At 47.2% G+C, this 20,528-nt stretch overlaps 1 protein-coding gene across 1 annotated transcript in view; it reads right to left on the reverse strand.

Annotated features, from left to right (window-relative positions):
- The window catches only part of SCN4A (sodium voltage-gated channel alpha subunit 4), a 123,691-nt gene that overhangs the window by 61,930 nt on the left and 41,233 nt on the right, over window positions 1–20,528 (reverse strand). The window contains exons 13-14 of the mRNA XM_056863972.1: window positions 11,109–11,282; window positions 2,037–2,393 (exon numbers count right to left, since the gene is read on the reverse strand). Of these exons, the coding sequence (XP_056719950.1) occupies window positions 2,037–2,393; window positions 11,109–11,282 (531 nt within the window). The remainder of the gene's footprint in view (window positions 1–2,036; window positions 2,394–11,108; window positions 11,283–20,528) is intronic.

Below are 20,528 nucleotides of genomic sequence, written 5' to 3' on the forward strand. Positions count from 1 at the left end.
GGCACCATTGGGTCTGCCATGTACAGTAACATCAGCAAGAAAGCAGAATGTGTTTGCTGCCTGAAGCCAGAGTCCTGCCCACCCACTGTCAATATTTGTGCCTCTCCCCTGCCAGGAGCACATTTGAGACGGGACTTTGCTGATATTCAAGGTCAGGGCTGCTTGCACATGGCTCATGCCTCATGACTTCACTCGGACCTTTATATAACCCCCTTTGCTTTCCTCACGCCTCTTGGATGCTTCTCTTAAGCGCCAACTACAGCAAATTGTCACTGCCTGTAACCCTAAAGGTCGCTCAAGTCAGTTCTTTCCTCTACCAAGTTCCACACCTTTCCTCTTAATAGCTTGCAACGGAAATGCCAAAAGGGACATAAATAGAAAATGACAGCTGGATCAGTAACACCTCAAATATGTCAAGTCTTGAGGCTGGAGAGTGCAAAATGCCAAAAATGGGTGGGGAGGGGCTGGGGCCAGGCTGGAAGCAACACACTCTCATTTTCCCCAATCCCAGAGATATGTAGGAATACTTATTTAGTGGTGAGGAAGAGGCATTCTGTACATGCTCAGAGGGTCTTTGGTGTTATGCAAGGGAATTGGATGGACAGCACTACTCACATACCTTAGCAGAGAATGAGGGAGGAGGGAGAGAGCATTCCATACACTGGCCCATTGTCGCTCCCTGTCTCTTGGCTATAATGGCCCTTTTGGTATACATGTATCCCCCTAAAATACAGGACAGCAGAGAGCACCCTGAGCCTACCCCTCTAGCACAGCTTCTTCCGGATTTTTTAAAAACTGGCAATTGCTGTACCAGTGTAACTCTATAGAGATTACCAATTTTTTAAAAAATTAAAATTATTTTTTAAAAGCCCCAAAGAGACCATCTGGTGATACAGGGAAATGAGGGCTGGGGCGGGCGGGCACTGAGTCAGAGAAAATAACACAATGTAAGCAGATCTTGCCGAAATGCACATTTTCCAATCCACAGGGTGTGCAAGCATGCTTTGACTGCACTCTTTTATAAAAGATCATATCAAACCAGATTTGGGAAAGAGCTGCCAACCCTACTGGAAATCGCCTGAGATTACAACTGATTTGCAGATGACAGAGATCAGCTCTCCTGGAGAAAATGGCCACTTTGGAAGGTGGACTCTGTGGTACTACACCCCACTGAGGTCCTGTCCCTCCCCAAATCCCACCTTCCTCAGGCTCCAGCCCCAGAATCTCCAGGTATTTCCCAACCTGGAGCTGGCAACCCTAGTGGGGGGAGACAACCTCAGTTTGCTCAGGCCCCCACATCCAGACATCAGGTTTGCTTTCCAAACCTCCATGTCTGAGGGGCAAGCATGGACAACGAGCTGTGTTTGTACCCACTGCAAACGAACAACTTTGAGACTTCTCAATGCAGCCACAGTGTGAAGACACCTGTAGGCGTTACTCAAGGACAGTTAAAGTGACCACCATTTGTGACTTCACGGCCTCAATCAGCTGTAACTTCCAGCAAGGACAGTTCTCTGTCTGAGGCTAGAACAACGTGCTATGGAGAGTTCTTTTGCCATTCAAAGTGAAAAGGTTGAGCTAAAAAACACTAAAATTACAAATATATAAATTTTAATATGGTGCACAATTTTGACCTAACACACTGATGTATACTCATCCTTAGAAGCCCGGCATGAAATACAAGGTGGGCATGTGAGCCATATTCTAGTGTATATGGAATAAATAATTTTACAAGAAGCTTCATAATACTAGAAGGGCTTTTATGTGTGTTCTACTGTGCATTATGATATTATACTGTTAAGATGTGTAATGGACTACAATTCTATGTCTGACCAGAGGAAGGCCTTTTTCAGGCCGAAACGTGTTTGGGCCTTATTTGTTCCTTAATTTAATTTTAATTTGTTTTCCTCCGCTTTTGTTGTTGTTGAGTTCTTGGCTGTTTCCACAAGCAGTTGTCGTTGCTGCTAGACTCAGATCAGGGAGGTGCTTTGGGCTCTGACCACAATAGCATCCCCTCGCTGGAAAAGGCAACTCACCACCAGGTTCCCGATGACCATGACCATCATGAAGACGATGAGGCACAAGGGCTGCCCAGCCACCTCCATACAGTCCCACATGGTCTCGATCCACTCGCCACAAAGGATGCGGAAGATGATGAGGAAGGAATGGAAGAAGTCGTGCATGTGCCAGCGCGGCAGCACACAGTCGGTGGAGATCTTGCAGACGCACTCCTTGTAGCTCTTCCCAAACAGCTGCATGCCCACCACGGCAAAGATGAACACAATGATGGCCAGCACCAAGGTGAGATTGCCCAGAGCGCCCACTGAGTTGCCAATGATTTTGATCAGCATGTTGAGGGTCGGCCAGGATTTTGCAAGCTTGAAAACTCTCATCTGAGAAAGGAAGAGGAAGCCTGGTTAGTAGGATTGCCAACCTCCAGGTGGTGGCTGGAGATCTCCCACTATTACAACTGATCTCCAGGCGACAGAGATCCGTTCCCCTGGAGAAAATGGCCGCTTTGGACTCTATGGCATTATACCCCATTGAAGTCCCTCCCCTCTCCAAATCCTGCCCTCCTCAGGCTCCAACCCCAACATCTCCAGGTATTTCCCAACCCAGAGCAGGCAACCCTACTGGTTACACTATGTAACTCTTGGCCACTAGCTAGAGGATCTCAGTTTCATTTTTAATTGCTAGCTGCCTTGGTGACCCTGATTGGGAAGAAATCAGCCTTTAATTGTTGTAAACAAATCAATACACACTTAGCTAATCAATATCCAAAGATTATCACCTGCACCTTATTATCCTGAAGTTGCAAGATTGTCTATACTTTACACTCTACATGAGGCAGGACATTCAGGGAGGTTCAGCCACAGTCTCCCCTGCCTCTCTTGGGTTTCTCTGCAAGACTATGAACCTGACTGGGCCTGGCAGGCGCAAAAACCCCACTGCTCTTATTTATCATTTAAAATATTTACGTCCCACCTTTCCCCAGTTAAAAGAGGCCAGGGTGACTCTCAACACAGACCCTGCATATTGAAAAAGCAGTATTAAAACAATCCACCCCACCCCAAATACTCATAACTGCTTGCACAGAAAAACTCATTAAGACCTCAGTACCATGTTTGTGTGTGTAAAGTGCTGTCAAGTCGCAGTTGACTTATGGCGACCCCTTATGGGGCTTTCAAGGCAAGAGACTAACAGAGGTGATTGGCCATTGCCTGCCTCTGCGTCACACCCTTGGTATTCCTTGGTGGTCTCCCATCCAAATGCTAAGCAGGACTGACCCTGCTTAGCTTCCAAGATCTGATGAGATCATGCTATACCATGCTGCCTTCCCTTTCCTCAGTACCAGAAAAATCACACAAATCAATAAATGAGCAGATCAGCAGAAGGAAAGCATTTACAAGGGTTCCTTGTAAATGCTTTCCTTCTGTAATGAGGAAGGAGGTCCCCCCACAGTTCTCCCAGGAGGCTCTTCCAGAGAGATGGGGTCACACGGCTCGCAAGGCTTACAAAGGAGCCAAGGGTGATCTTACAGGCCTGTGTGAGGAGATGGCGAATAACAGCTCCGTTGGGAGGGTTCTTTACACAATCACTTATATAACTGACATCCCACCTAGTGTTGTCAGCCTCCAGGTGGGGCCTGGAGACCTCATGGAATTACCACTGAATTCCAGGAGACAGAGATCAGTTCCCTGGAGAAAATAGCAGCACTGGAGGGTGGACTCTATGGCATCACATCACTTCTGAGCTCCCTCCCCAAACTCCACCCTCCCCAGGCTCTGCCCCCAAATCTCCAGGCATTTCCCAACTTGGGGTTGGTAACGCCTATTCCCACCTGAGAAAGAGCATAGGTAAAGACAACAACATTCTCCTAGCTCATCTGTAAAAACCTGAGAGCCAAAAAGATGTTTGTCCTTTTGTAGGTGATCCTTGATGTGCAAACAGCCAAGATTCAGATTGGACATATGTTGGAGACCTCTTGGACTTTCCGTCTGTCGCCCAAAAGCCCTCTAAGTATCAGTGGGGGGAAAGGCGAATACCTGGCCAAGTTTTGTTCAAATCCTAGAGTGTCATGCTGATGTCAGAAGTGACATCACACCGTCAGCACACTGTCACGCCACCTCTGCCCCCTCCTTCTCTTGCTGGTTGTTAGCTGATAGCTGTGAGCTCTAGTCCCATGATAATCCCATAAACAAACATCAGCAGACAAGCAGTCCAAAGAGAGTTGATTTATTGGAAAATCCACACGTTAACAGAAGCTAATGGTCAAATTGACACTAATGAAAACTACAAGCACAGTACAGGGCATATATGAAAGAGCATAGGGCATATCGGGGTAAATCTGGATGCCATGGCAACCCCCCTCCCAGGAGTTGTCAGGGAGGTAGGATTCTACCGGCATTCCCACAGAGTCGAGTCTAAACACGTTGTTTGCAGGGCTAGAGCTGGCCTTGGCCAGCAACTGGAGAAAACCACAACATTCCTTTCTCAGGCCATGCCTGACATTCTGCCCCCCCAAAGGCCCCCCCTTCAGTTCCCTGGAGCTGGCTTGTGGGGGTAGGCAGCATGGAATTCATGGACCAGGCGAGGGGCGGAGACATCGCGTGAATGCACCCACTCATCCTGAACTGAAGTGCTTCCAGCGAACTAGATATTGGAAAGAACCATGATGGATACGCGAGTCCAGGATTTTTGCAATTTCAAAATGCTCCTTCCCCCCCACCATCACAGGCGCCTCAGGCGGTGGTTCAGGATGCCACTCCAGGGAGGGAACATGCGGTTTCAATAGACTGACATGAAACATGGGATGAATTCGCCTCAGTGATTTGGGGAGTGAGAGTTCTACAGTCACCGGGTTGATGATCCGGTAAATGGGGAACGGACCTACATACTTGGCACTGAATTTGCCGCACGGGCGGGTTGATCGTAGATTCTTGGTGGACAAATAAACCAAATCTCCCACCCTGTACTTTTTACCCGGCGAACGGTGTTTGTCAGCTTGAGCCTTATATTTACGTTTGGCTCGCTCTAGATTTTTTATCAGCCACAGCCAGGTTGTCTGAATCGTGTGCACCCAGTCAGCCGCATCACCACTTCCCTCCTCCCCTGAAATACCAATATGGCCGATGGGGCCAAAGTCTTGTCCATACACAGCTTGAAAAGGGCTAAATCCAGTGGATTGGTGCACAGCATTATTGTAAGCATATTCAGCAAAGGGCAACAGTCCTACCCAATCATCTTGATGGTAATTAACATAACAGCGCAAGTAGCACTCTAACACTGCATTCACCCATTCCGTTTGGCCATCTTTTTGGAGATGGAAAGCGCTTGACAGTCCTTGTTCCACCCCAACTAACTTCAAGAAAGCTTTCCAGAACGTAGCCACATATGCGCTCCTGCGGTCGCTCACTATCTTGCGCGGAAAACTGTGCAATTGGAATACATGTGACACAAAGAGGCGGGCCAATTTTGGGGCGGAAGGGATACCTGCGCAAGGTACGAGATGCACTTGTTTCGAGAACAGATCCGTGATTACCCAAAGTACAGTTTTTCCCTCACTGAGGGGTAGATCAGTCATAAAATCCATTGAGATTACCTCCCAGGGTCTAGTGGGGGTTTCCAAAGATTGCAATAGTCCAGGTGGCTTGGCCTGGGGCCACTTGGCCGCAGCGCACACTGGGCAACTGCGGACGAACGAATCCACGTCGGATCGCATGCCCGCCCACCAAAACTGTCTCCTCAGCAGATGTAACGTTTTGAGAAAACCAAAGTGTCCTGTGGTCTTAGCCCCATGAACCAGACCCACAACCTCCCCCCGCAGTATCTTAGGAACATACAACTTTGATTCTTTGTACCAATAACCTTCACGTTCAATCAGAGAAGCCGGGAGGGTTTGGGCGGAGAGTTCTGCTTGGCAACTGCGACGGTGAGTTTCCTCGAAGGAATCAGTAAGCCCCTCCACATCTGGCACCTTGGGAACTGTGTTGGCAGGCATTTCAGAGGGAGGAGAGGCCGGCACCGTTGAGGGGGGCAGGGTGGATGGTTCGACCGGGTGGTCGGGTCCCTGCACCTCAGGACTTGCATGGGTGGAGGAGTCAGGGCCGGCGAGGGAGGCGAGGGGAGTGGAGTGGAGGGCTCGACCGATATGGTCGGGCGTTGGGCTTTCCCCCCTTCCGAAGGCGGCGGCGTTGGGAGCTGGGTCTGTGACCGGGTTTGGACTGCCAAGGTGGACAGTAAACCTCTCTGAGCAGGGGTAAATAGAGACTCTGTGGGGCGCTCAATCTTGGTAGGATACTGGGGTAGCCTAGACAAAGAATCGGCCAGCATGTTTTGCTTCCCTGGCACATGTTTCAAGACGAAGCGGAATTGGGCAAAGAAGTCTGCCCATCGTACCTGTTTCACGGACAGTTTGCGAGCCCCCGTTAATGCCTCCAAGTTTTTATGATCGCTCCAGACTTCAAAAGGGACTTTAGATCCTTCTAAAAACTGTCTCCATACTGTGAGGGCATGTTTAACTGCAGCAGCCTCCTTTTCCCAGACCGGCCAATTGAGCTGAGATTGCGTGAACTTCTTAGAGAAGTAAGCGCACGGTGCAGTTGACCATCCCCCCCTCGCTGCAGCAGCGCACCTCCCATGGCTACCTCAGACGCGTCTACTTGGATTACAAACATTTGTTCACAATCAGGGTGCTGTAAAACCGGTTCGTAGGTGAACAGTCGTTTGAGACTGTCAAAAGCAGTTTGACACTGGGGGGTCCAATTTACTCTGGTCGTAGGCAAGGTGGCTGCGTTTCCCTTTCCCTTAGTTTTAAGGAGGTCTGTTATGGGCAATGCAACCTGGGTGAAGTGGGGGAGGAAACCCCTGTAGAAATTTGCGAACCCGAGAAATTTCTGAACCTGTTTACGTGTAGAGGGTGGTTCCCAATTGATTACGGCTTGCACCTTTTCTGGGTCTATTGTAAGTCCTTGGTGTGATATTATATAACCCAGAAAAGTTAACTGTTTTTGGTGGAACTCACACTTGGACACCTTAGCGTAGAGCTGATTGTTTCTAAGACGTTGCAACACTTCCCTAACCAGGGCGATATGTTCATCCATGGTCTTAGAATAAATAAGAATGTCATCTAAGTAGACCACCACCCCATTGAACAGCAAGTCATGTAGGATCTCATTAATGAGTTGCATAAAGACCCCCGAAGCCCCTTTCAATCCAAAAGGCATCACCAGAAACTCAAACATGCCAAAGCAACTGGAGAAGGATGTGAGGGGTTCTTCTCCTTCTCGAATTCTGATTCTATAATAGGCTTCGACCAAATCCAATTTGGTGAAAATGTGTCCCTCCTTTAGTTGCCCCAGAAGATCTGAGATCAAAGGGATGGGGTAGGCATTGGTTTGGGTAACTGCATTAAGTTTTCAAAAATCGATGCATAAACGCAAGTCACCAGTCTTTTTACGCACGAAAAAAGCTGGGGCCGAATAAGGTGCGGTAGAGGGTCAGATGAAACCTCGAGCCAGATTCTTGTCTAGGAACTCACGGAGCACTGTTCTTTCAGAAGCGCTCATGGGGTAAACTTTGCTTTTCGGCAGTTTTCCATCCCCCACCACCTCAATAGCACTGTTCTGTGGTGGTGGTGGGGTAACACATCACACTCCTATACATTAAAGACATCTGCAAAGTCCTGGTACTCAGGAGGTAGGTGGGATGGACCCGTAGTGTCTGAAGCCAAGGCAGGAGTCGATTGGATTATGGTCTTGACAGCTACTTTGTACCGGTGCCGTTCACACATCGGATTGGAGAATGCTAAAGTCTCGGCCTCCCAGTCAATGGAGGGGCTGTGCCCCCTGAGCCAATTTATTCCCAACACCACAGCGTAACGAATATTGGGGGCTATAGTAAAGTCAATTTGTTCCCAATGGTGGCCTATTCCCATCGCTACTCCCCAAGTGCGATGGTCCACTGGCCACCCTTGAAATCACTGCCATCCATCTGGGCGAACTGAACAGGTGCTGGCAAAGGCACTGATTTGAGTTTGAGTGCCTGAAACGTGGCCTCATTGATCAAGAAGCGGGCACATCCAGAGTCTATTAAAGCTTTAACTTGTAACTGGGGCCCCTTTCTATAATGTTGCAATATTACATCCACATAAACAGTCTCTCCCACATCACTCACCATTAAGGGAGCCTTGGGTTTTGCAGAAGCATCTGTGGAGATCTGCGGTGGCGCTCCATTCACCGCAGACCCAGTCCGTTTTTTGATTGATCCAGGGGAGACTCCACGTTCAGAGCAGGAGGGTCCCAGTGGCTGCCTTCCTCCGACAAAGCAGAGCTGTCCCCTCCTGGGGCAATTATAATCCGGGACCCCGGCGGGTCCGCTGGCGACAGCTCACTTGCAGACTCCTCTGCAGCGCTCTCTGTCCTGGAGCGACACTACAATCAGCCACAGTGCCTCTTCTCCGAGCACGTCCTCTCCCGCGAGGCATCCCCTCCAGCCGGGGAGTGGGAGCTGGTTGCTCCGGGTGCAACGGGCAGGTCGCAGCGAAGTGACCCATGGCACCGCAAACGAGGCAAGCTCCCCTTTGGAACCGCGACACTCGGTCTTGAGAGGGTTGAGCCGGTATCCACGGGGCAGGAGCTGCGGCCTTGGGAGGGTTTTTCTGGCCTCCCCCTCCTTGGCCCGACGTCGGGCAAGAGAGGTGAACTGGCGGCGGCTTTCCACTTCCTCCGCCAGTAGTATCCACTCCTCCAGGGTGGCTGGATCCCGTTGCATATAAGCCCAGTTCAAAATCTCGGGGTGTAAGGCTTCTCTGAAGTAATGCACCCGGGTAGCCTCCGTCCAATCGACTATTTTACTAGCGAGTCTTTGAAACTCATCAGCAAACTCCCTGACTGAGGAAGATTTTTGCTGGAGTTGCAAAAGGGCAGCCTTGGCTTTCTCTCCCTGGAACGGGTCCTCAGAACGCCGTCTTAACGCTCGCATAAATTCGTTGAGCGAGTGGACGCATCGGGCCCGGGTATTGAACTGCAGGATCATCCACTCTGCAGCCCTCCCAGTCAAAAGAGAAGAGACAAATCTTACCCGACTATCTTCCGTGGGGAATGCATGCCCTTGTTCTCTCATATAACTGTCCACTTGGTGTAGGAAACAGGGCAGCACTTCGGCAGAGCCGTCGAAAGTCACTTGTAGTCGGGGCTGCTGCCAAGTGGGGTGGGGCCCCTGGCTGAGCGGACAGTCCTGGGGGCAGCACTGGTGGCGGTTGTCCAGGAGGTTGCTGCGGTTGTTGTCCGGGTATTAGTTGCTGCCCGGGAACTGGCTGCTGCGGCTGCTGTCCGGGTATTAGTTGCTGCCCAGGAACTGGGTGTTGCCCTGGGGTGGTGGCGGTACGGTTTGGGCCTGATGCAAGTGTCCATACTCGCGCACTAGCACGTCCATCTGATCTTGCATTTGGGCCATACGCTCCAATAGTTCTCAATTTTGATACTTTAAAACGTGTATCTCCTCCTCATCCCCCCCCCAGTCCGTTGGGCTTGGCTAACTCGGAGGTTTGTATTCCAGTCGTCTGAGTCCTCCTAGTCGGGTTCCACATCTTCATAATAGTCCCGCATGTCAGAGGTGAAGACAAGCCGCCATCGACAGGCCACATCCCCGGGTGGACAGGGTTCCAGGGAGAACAAGGGCCATTCTAGTCCCCCCCCCCGCCTCTCGGTTGGGCTCCGGACGCCAAGGCCGCCCGCTCCAGGGCGGCTTTTCTGAGCGGCGGCCGCCTCAGCCAAACGTTGCTCCACCGCCCTTTTTTGGGCAGCCTGAGTCTGAGCCAATTCCAAGGTGGCAGCCCAAGCCGCCACCACAGCCGCTACCAGCGGCTCGGCCGCTTGCTCCAGTAGCAACTGAATTTCCTCATACTTGCCCAGTAGCGGTAAAACCTTGTGGGCAAGCTCCATGGAGGAAGAACCAAACTCTGGATGTAGCACCTTAATCACATCGTCCTCCGACGCCAGGTCTGGCGGTAATTTCATAAGGGACAACACTGTCTTGGCAGCCAGGTTATGCTCTTCCCGGCTACCCAGGTTGAGGTCTGGACCAGTCCCACTCCCAGCTCCCGCCATTGGGAACGAGGAAACGGACCCTCGGATTGGGACCGACGGCCCCCACTGCGCCCCGCAAACTGCAACCTCGTCAAACAGCTGGGTTAAAAGAGTTGCATCCTCTTGCGCCAACCGGGTCTCCTTTAGTAAAACATCCAACCACCAAAGTTCGTTATGGGCGTGGAGATCAGCGCCCCGCGTCTCCCAGGGGGCCGCTGCCACTAGTCGATGCCACTGCTCCACGACCAACTCAGTCAGTCGGTTGGACTCGGCTTGAGTCCGCTGTGCCTCCGCAAGGATGGCACGCAGTAGATCAGAATCCTCGGGGAGCAGACCCAAAGCTCTAACCCGACCTCCCGGAGAACCCTCCAGGGTGCATTGTAACCCTAGATTGGAGTAGAACAGAGCAAGGGGAGGGAATTCAATCCTTTAAATTCCCCTCTAGTTTGCTGAGACTGGGAGCCCCGCGCTGTGGTTATCCTGGTTTTAAAGGACACACTTTCCCCTCTTGAAAACACTAAAAGGGCATGGAGCCCAGTTTCAGTTAAGAAAACTGAGCAGGGGCTGCAGGGTCATATGCCCTCTCGCCATCTCTGAGTGGCTGCACACACATGCACAATGTGCTTTTTTGTAAATGGAATGAGATCCATGATCTTCGTCACATCTGTTTGTGCCATTAGGAAGTCGAATTTGTAGGGCAATGCCAGAATATGCCCATCTGCCTGGTATGGCACCTTTTTAACTACTGCCCTCGGGGCGCTGGTAGAGTAGGCTAAAATCTAAGATGCACCCAGAGGTCCAGGTTCGCAGACCCTCCCTAGCCTTGGTCAGTTTACTGCAGCCCACATGTCCCACAATGTTCAGGGGAGGTCTGGGTATCTTCCCTGTTTGTTCAAGAACACTTTGGCCTCACAGCACCTGGGGCGTGGGAGGAGGGCCAGATCTTGGCCTGGCCCCAGTGCTAGTAGTGAAACACAGGCTCTTTGCAAAAGGCTTACGTTACAGAGCAAAGTCACCTACCAGACGAAAGGATCGGAGCACAGAAAGCCCCTGGACGTTGGCGAGGCCGAGCTCCACCAAGCTCAGGGTGACGATGATGCTGTCAAAAATATTCCATCCTTGCTGGAAGTACTCATAGGGGTCTAGAGCAATCAGTTTGAGCACCATCTCAGCTGTGAATATTCCAGTGAAGACCTACAGAAAGAAGAGCATTAGGAAGTAGTAGAAACTAAGCTGGAAAGGAACTAGGAAATGGGATAAGGAAATATCCTAAAGCAAAATGCTCCTTACATACACTGCCTTGTTTGTCCAATTATATTTGTTTTCCTTTATAAGGTTTACAATTATGGATACTATTGAATTAGGGTTCTTCTTATTTGTTTGTTTAATTGCTTCTGTTTTGATGGCAGATTAGCAAAATTCACCACCTTCTTCTTAAGAATATTAAAATGCCCTTAACTTTTCTTAAGAATGGACTCTGTGGCATTATACCCCACTGAAATCCCTCCCTTCTCCAAACCCTGCCCTTCCTAGGCTTCAACTCCAAATCTGCAGGAATTTCTCAGCCTAGAGTTGGCAAACCTATGGGATTTAACTTCTGAGTAGAACTGCTTAGAATTGCTCCCTAAATTCTACTAAAGGGCTAGGAAGAAATTGTTGTAATGGCTGAGGACTTGCTGGAGACAAAACTTGAACATGCTCAGTTGAATGTGAGGCATATGCTGGCTTGTATCCTACCACTCCGCACAGCCAGATGAAGGAGCCTTCCGCCAAGGGAAGTGGCTTTTCCTTCAGTGGAAAAATCTCCTACATCAGAGGAAACCTCCTTATCCTGGAGGAAAGATTCAAGCCTGCTGAGTGGAGTGGAAGAACGATATGGCAGAATGATATGAGCCTCTGTTGAGAGGCATTCAAGAGTCAACCAATGCACTGCTGTAATATATACAAGTGGGGGCATGTGAAACTCACAGGGGGAATCCCTCCCCCCCATTGCTGAGCCTGTTGAGGCTGCCCCCCTAGTCCCAACCTCTAAGCAACTATCAGCACCCCACCAGCCTGGAGCAGCTGCCTCTGGGCTGGTGGGGGGACACTGGCAGCCACCAACAGTCGGTGTGCATGCATGGAGAACACTTTCATTTTGGGGGGATTTAACCCCCCAGGGACTTTTTCAGATTTTTCTGCAGACCCAGGGGGTCTTCTTCCTTTCCTGCACAGTTCAAGGCAAACAGAGGCTAAACAAGCCCCCATTTTTATTTTATGGACACAGGCAGAAGTGTTACCATAGGGCGAAAACGCATGGTGGCTTTATCCTCCTTTAATACCTGTTTTAGCCAGAATCGAATGCACATTAGGCAAAACTCGCGCTTTCAATCCTGGCTGAATCCTGGCTGAAACAGGGATTAAAGGAGGTTAAGGCGACCATGCGTTTTCACCCTAATTAGTCTTGCCTGTTTGAACCCTGTCCTGAGTGAGGCACAAATATTTTGATTTTTAAAATCGTTTTCCTTGTGTACCTGCATCTTTCTGTGAGAAGAACAGCTAGGGGGGCTATTTTTAGATGACCTGAGGGTAAAGCAGCCCCAACCCCCTGCCTCTTCTCATCATTATGACCTACAGAAACTACTTTGGGTTTTTAAAAAATTTGGAAGAAAGACAGGTGCAGCTTTGGATCAGATGTCCTCTCATTCTGAGGGTCAGACTGAAGATATTAGGCTTGATAAGGTTTTTCTTTAAATGAATTGCAGCATTGGTAGACTATGAATATGATCACAGCAATGATACTGGGGAAATAGGGTGGTTAGCCCTTTTCCCATGGGCCATTTAACCAACCAACTTCATTCTCTTTCAATTGTTGCAATCAAATTTGCAGCCCTCTCAACTGCATTTCGGGGGGGGGGGTATCCATGGGTATCCCTGTACCATACAATAGGTATAACAGCTTCATCCTCTTTAGCAGTGGAATCGGCTGCCTAGAGGGGTGGTGAGCTCCCCCCTCACTGGCAGTCTTCAAGCAGAGTCCGGGAGCGGGCTGCAGAGGATTGTTTTTACGTCTCTGATCAAGTTAAGCATTTTAATTAGTTTTATAATAATATTCCAAGTAGTTTTATCTCTCTTAGTCTGGTATTTTCATTATCTAAGGACATGAAGGAGCAGGAGCAGACAATTTTATTACTTTCACCCTTTTAACGAGGAGTCAATTGCTTGCAGCCTAATTAAGGCTTCTGCCTGGCCGGACCGGTGGTTTAAGAAAATAATTAAGAGATAACTGGCCTTGAAGACCTGACGCTTTTTACTTCTGAAAATAATATCTTTCTTGTGGAACTCTTCCTGTTTGGTGAACTTGGATATGTTTTGAGGCTGCAAAGACTATTTAAGTTTTGTTGCCCGCTGTTTACTGGGAGAGAGCTACTAGCACAAGAGCCCAAGGCAGTTTCTCGTATATTATCTTAATTAACTTGTGCCATCCTACGGATTTTAACTTGTGATAGCTTATCCTGGCCGTCTGTTTTTACTGGCTATTATTTTTGTCATTTGCTAATTATGGGGTTGAAAAGGACATACCCATTTGAAGATGAGGTCGCCCGCCCCTTGTTCAAACAATCCAAGCTTGATTACTTTTATTCTACTACGATTCCACTCCATAACAGGTTTGAATGCTTGGAGGACGATGATGAGGGGGAAGAAGATGCCACGCAACAAATCGGCGCGGATAGTGAATAACCTCCAACCCACCCTATTTCCCCCAGGGAAAAACCAGCTTTTAGATCTTGGGAGGGGTTGGAGTTGCTAGCAGAGCAGACAATCTTGATAGCAGAGTCTTTGAAAACATTTTTTCCTCCAACAAGAGATGATGCTGGCCCTGCTCCAAGGATGGAGCAGTGTCACCCCCCCCCATTAAGTCATGCAATATACCAGCTACTAGGGCCCCCGGGAATATGCAACCTAATATAATTAAAACTACTAAGACCCAGTAATGCAGGGTAATGCAGAAGATCCCTCATCTCTAGTTTATAACCCTTATGCTGTGGTTATAAATGTGTTTCCATGGAGAGGGAGCTGTATAGAATGGAGCCCCAAAAGGAGAGTGGTAGGTCATCTAGCTGATATTACTAGGTTCCCTGTAAAAGATATCGACATCTCCAGGATCGAGAGATTAAGCAGCCCAGCAGGGTTTGAACACCTCCTCCTGCACTTTAGTTCAAAGGAAATTCCTTCCTATATGTTTGCACATGCATCCAAGCTAACAGCTATGGGTATTCGGCTACAGAGACATTTTAAAACCATTTTAGTCCGAGAGCTAGCCCCAGGACTTGGACTCAAGAAACATGTGAAAACTTTTGAAGTCTCAAACAATAAGCCAATAGGGACCAAGGGGGCCACTATGGAACTTTGGAAATCTCCAGCGATATTAGACTTGCCTATTCCTACTTATCTCCCCAAACCATTGAAGACGAATGGTCAGGAACATGACACCTATCCTCCTGTTCCTTCTGTTCCCGTAGATCAAGAACTTCTAACTACTGGGATATTGATTCATCTGGAGACTATGGATATCATTGGAAAGGAGGATGAGATAGAAGCAAGTCATAAGAACATAAGAACATAAGAAAAGCCCTGCTGGATCAGACCAAGGCCCATCAAGTCCAGCAGTCTGTTCACACAGTGGCCAACCAGGTGTCTCTAGGAAGCCACTAACAAGACGAGTGCAGCAGCATCATCCTGCCTGTGCTCCACCGCACCCAAAATAATAGGCATGCTCCTCTGATACTAGAGAGAATAGGTATGCAGCATGACTAGTATCCATTCTAACTAACAGCCATGAATACCCCTCCCCTCCATGAATATGTCCACTCCCCTCTTAAAGCCCTCCAACTGGCAGCCATCACCACATCCTGGGGCAGGGAGTTCCACAATTTAACTATGCGTTGTGTGAAAAAATACTTCCTTTTATCTGTTTTGAATCTCTCACCCTCCAGCTTTAGCAGATGACCCCGTGTTCTAGTATTATGGGAGAGGGAGAAAAACTTCTCCCTGTCCACTCTCTCCAAACCATGCATAATTTTATATCATGTCTCTATCATGTCTCCCCTCAGCAGCCTTCTTTCCAAGCTAAATAAAGTCTTCTCACCTCATTAGAGACATTACCAACTTATGAACAGGATTCCATACTAGGACGGTTGGATCTTTTAGTTTCCACTTTGAAGGGAATAAGAGGTCCAGAGACACACAGTACTAAGCCATCGGGCCCCTCTGCCAATGCCGTTAAATCTATCGCGCCAGCGTTGGCAGGAGGTCCCCCGTTGGAGCCGGAAATTGCAATTATAAAAAGGATGAACCCTTCTAACCTGATTATTTCATCAGATGACCCAGTCCTGGGTATGATTACCGAAGAACCTGCTGGTGCAGAGGAAAACATTATTCCTTTCCCCTATGCCAAAGTTCCAAAAGTATGATGGCAAAATCAGCATAATTCAGGGAGACCTAACTACCTTGATATAGTCTCATGGAACATAGCTGGCTGGGCTCGTATTAGGACTCTAAATAGCCCCCTTTTCCACTCGAATTATGATATTCTATTCTTACAGGAGACCTGGACAGCAAATGAGCTTTTAATGGATGGCTATTATGCTTTTTCTAATAAGGCCATACCTGGTGCAGGCTCTGGAAGGCTAAAAGGAGGTCTGGGAATTTTAATCTCTACAACCCTTAAAGTAAGGTGTGTCCCTTTGGAAAATCCAAACCCATGGGCACTGGCAGTTCTTCTTCATTTCGACTCCGAGTCGCTTTTGTTAGTTAATCTTTCTTTTCCCCCATATCAGAAACAATCAGACATGGTACAAATCTGGAATGAACTTGAATCCTTTATTGAAGATCTTCAGAATGACATTTCTGCAGACATGATTGTATTGGGAGGGGATTTCAATGCCAGATTAGGCCCAAATGACAAGTTTTTGGCCAAGAAGTTTGGGTCCTTTTTATGTACCAATGAGGTGAATGCTAGTCATTCCAATCATCAACGTCTCTCTTAAGACCCCAAGGCTAATTTAGCAGGTGCCTGTCTGGCTAGGATGACAGGAAGGCTAGATCTCTCCATATTAAATGGTTCAGTACCTGGTGACCATCCCGGGGAAATTACCTTTCTAGCGGGTTTAAGATGTAGCACCACTGATTACTTTTTAGTTGGTTTCAGATCACTTTCTAGGGTCATCCAACTTCAAGTTTTACCTGTATTCGAAAGTGACCATTTACCACTCTTACTAACTTTTTTTTACAACGTTGCTCCATCTGGTACCAGCAAATCAAAAGGGTTGTCGTGCTAAGTGGTCGGAACACTTGTCACAATTATTGAGAGAGACTCTGGAGGGTGATGACATTTGTATGAAGAGAGCTATAGTTATGGAGAACCCCCATGATCAGAATTTGTTGAGTTCCTTTGACCATCTATTACAACACCTGAAACCATTACTGTCCCGAGATGCATCTACTCAAAGATCAATATCAGTGAATCGTTCTAAGCCCTGGTTCGACAAGGATTGTCGGAAAGCAAAGAGTGATTTAGAGGCCGCCTATCAAAATTATTATCTGTGGGTCTTGACATCCCCTGTGCACAACAGTTTCTCCTAAGCCTAAAGAGGTCTTATAAAAAATTGGTGGCAAGGAAGAAACAGGAGCATATGAAAAGGCATTGGAAAGAGATAATACACTCATGCAACGAGAAGATCTCAACCCAGTTTTGGAACTTGATTGCGATCCATTCTAGCAAGGATCCTTCACCTATGGATTCATCTATCTCCCCTGAGATATGGGAGAGCTTTTTTCGAAAACTTTATTTGGATTCTCGTTATATATCATCCTCACTCATTCAGGAGGTTCCACGAGATCTGCCGGTTTGGCCTCCTGTGTCAGCTGGGGAGGTCGAACTTTTGATAGCCAAATTGAAGAACGGTAAAGCACCTGGTCTGGACTTTATACCACCGGAGCTATTGAAAGATAATGTAAAATGGTGGGCTCCCCTACTGGCTGAATTGTTCACTTATATAGATTCAATGGGGGATATTCCAGAGGTATGGAGGGAAGCTACTATTATCCCTTTTTATAAAGCAGGGTGGTGGGAGGATCCAGCGAATTATAGGCTGATTAGCCTTCTGAGTATTTTGGGCAAACTACATGCATGCTACCTCCTAGAGAAGCTAAGGAATTGGCTAGACCAGGAAAATTATCTGGTCGATGAACAAGTAGGCTTCAGGGAAGTGCATTCTACTCTGGGACATAATCTGATTCTGTCACACTTGGTAGATAAATATGCGACCAGCAAAATAGTTTCCCTATACGTTGCCTTTATAGACCTAAAATTGGCATTCGATTCTATATCCAGGATGAACCTATGGGAGAAGTTAAGTACCTCTACTGTTGATCGGAGACTCTTATTTTTGATTCAGGCACTATATACTAATACCGTTGTTAGGATTAGATGTAATAAACAAGGCCTCCTTACTAATCCTATTCTTACCACTAAAGGTGTTAAACAGGGTTGTATTCTGCCCCCTACCTTTTTGCCATCTATGTTAATGACATGATTTCTTGGCCAAGTTGATACTCACGCTCCCTCTTTGGCGGGCCGCCACATACCAGCCCTGCTTTTTGCAGATGACACAGTTTTGTTGTCTAGGACACCAGTTGGTCTTAGAAGAGCATTGACACAATTTGAACTTTATTGTGATCTAAACCTTCTTGAGATCAATTATCAGAAAACAAAGATAATGGCTTTTGGCCCAAAACCAAAGATTAGGGATTGGAGTATTAATGGCCATAGGTTACAAGAGGTGACAATTTACAAGGATTTGGGGGTCACGATTCAATCTACTGGGGCAAACAAGGCTCACATTGAGTATGCCGCTAACTCGGGTAGGAAATTGGCCCAGGCCATTGTTAGATTCTTCCATACAAAAGAAGGGAAATATGTACCAGTGGCCCTAAAATTGCTCCTTGCCAAGACTATACCACAATGTTTATATGGGACTTTATTGGGCCCACCTCCATCTAGTTTTATTCCTCTAGAAATGGTTCAATCTAAGTTTCTAAGAGCTATTTTCCAATTCCCGAGAAGTGTCTCTAATGCTACCCTACCCCTAGAAACGGGATTATTAAGAATTGAGGCAAGGGTAAGTCTTGCTTCAATTAATGCATAGCTCAAGCTTAGTCATTGCACTTCTGATATTACTTCATTAATACTTAAAGATGACCATTGTTCCACTTGGCTCAGAGCCATTCATCAGAAGGTGTCCATGCTGGGTTTCTCACCTGAGTCTCTCCAGATAATAAGGGCCTTGGACCAAGCAAAGGCCATAGTCAAGCAGAGAATGTTTGATATTGAGAGACAGAATGATATTGCGATGGTTCCATATTTTCTAGCTCCCCCACAGAAGAAATATGTGGCTTTGCCAGTTCCCTACTTATCGAATTTGACAGTTCCAGCATATAGAAGAGCGTTTTCTGTGGCCCGATGTGGTTCCTTCCCTTCGGCGGATCTGGAGGGCCGTTACAAAAAGGTACCAATGGCAGAGCGCGTCTGTTCGTGTGGCAAACTGGAAACTAATGAACATATCCTGTTGGGGTGTGGGTTCTATAAAGAAATTTGTGATAAGTATTTACAGCCCTTGCTACAGAGACTTTCAGGTCTCTCAGATGGTGAGTTAGGAAACCTGCTTATAGTGGATTCTAATCCCCAGGTTTCTCTTGCGTGTGCCAGTTTTCTGGCTGCAGCTGTTAGGATCTGTAATGAAATCAAGAAGGAGGAAGATTAATGGGTTCCAGGTTTTCTGGGTCTGTGTTTATGTATTCTGTCTTATAGGGGTTATTTTTAGGTATATAGTGCAATGTATAGTTTTGTATTGATGACTGCATATTTTGTGTGTGGGGCTATAATGGTCTCACTTGACCTGTGCTGGTTATGTACCGCAATAATAAAATCTTAAAATCTGAAATCTTCAAGCAGAGGCTGGACAAACACTTGTCAGGGAAGCTTTAGGCTGTTTCTGCTAGCTACTAAAGACACATCTCCATTTTTTAGAATGCTTGCTGCTGTAAACAGTGAAAAATTGCTTTCAAACTCCCCACCCCCTTATTTAAATTTTTCAGATTACAAAATAAAAGAGTAGCTCAAGGAGCCAAAGGGATCTGACTGAGATGATAAATCCTTAATTATCACCTCTCTTGTTAACTCTCAGATCTCATTCCCTACAAAAACTAAGCTTAAGCTATGCATATTTTTTGCCTGATGATCCTTGTCTGCATTTCCCCTCCTTTCTCTTCCCTCTATTGCCCCCAAACTTAGCTTGTGTGCTCTTCAGGACAGGGACCTACCTTTCGCCCTCCTCAGTGCCTTACATTGCGTGCCTTATAAATAACAATAGCCACATATCTTTGCGTCTCCTTCCCCAGTTGGTTGAGTGCTAATTACTTGATATCCTACTGGGGACCTGGCAGATGCCAGCGGGGCATGCCTGCTTTGGATCGGATTTCATTCTGGAAATACAAGGGGATTAATCAGACAAAGTCTGTCCGCTACAATTCCTAAAGGCTGCTGGAAGTTGCCTGTGGTTCCAACTTAAGAAACTCAGCAGAGAGAGCAGGCCGGGAGGTATCCTGGGAAAGCCGTCAGAAGTTAATGAAAAAGCCTAAACTCAGCTAGTCTGATCTGTTACATTGCTTAGTTTATGTGATCATTTTTTTAATTTTAATTTTTAAAACATCTTTATTTTAAAGTTTTTTTGAAACATAAATAATAGCACACAATATTGCAAATTTAAAAAATCATCTGTTTCCAGTGCAATCCTAATCGGAGTTTATTACAGCCTCCGTCCCACATAGCTTTTGACCCCCAATCCTCAGCAAAGCCTTTTTGTGGATCCCTTCTCTTTTTTTCAGTAGTGGAAAAAGCTGGTTGGATGCAACCCATTAAGTTCATAAAATTAAAATAAAAAATTTAAAATTCGTATTTATTTTTTAGATTGTTTATAAATTGCCTTTGGACAAAAAACAAAAAACTCCCCCAAGACAATTTACAACATACTTAGGAAAATCAACAAAAATCAATACTTTGAAAACATCGTACATCAAACTACCGTTCAACTGTGACCACTGTAAATTTCCACTCCCCTCCAGTGCAATTAGTCATATAACTCAAAGGCCCTTCAAAAAAGGTGAGTTTTCAGACTAGGGTTGCCATCCTCTAGACAACAGATCTCCAGACAACAGAGATCAGTTCCCCTGGAGGAAATGGCTGCTTCAGAGTGCAGATGCTATGGAATCACACACCTGCTGATCTCCCTCTCCTCCCCAAACTCCACCCTCCCCATATGTGCCCAAATCTCCAGAAAATTCTCACTCCATAGTTGGCAACCTTACTTCTAACCCATCCAAAAGGCCTTCAGGAAACAA

The sequence above is a fragment of the Euleptes europaea genome, chromosome 18 (assembly GCF_029931775.1).
Source record: "Euleptes europaea isolate rEulEur1 chromosome 18, rEulEur1.hap1, whole genome shotgun sequence".
Taxonomy (NCBI): domain Eukaryota; kingdom Metazoa; phylum Chordata; class Lepidosauria; order Squamata; family Sphaerodactylidae; genus Euleptes; species Euleptes europaea.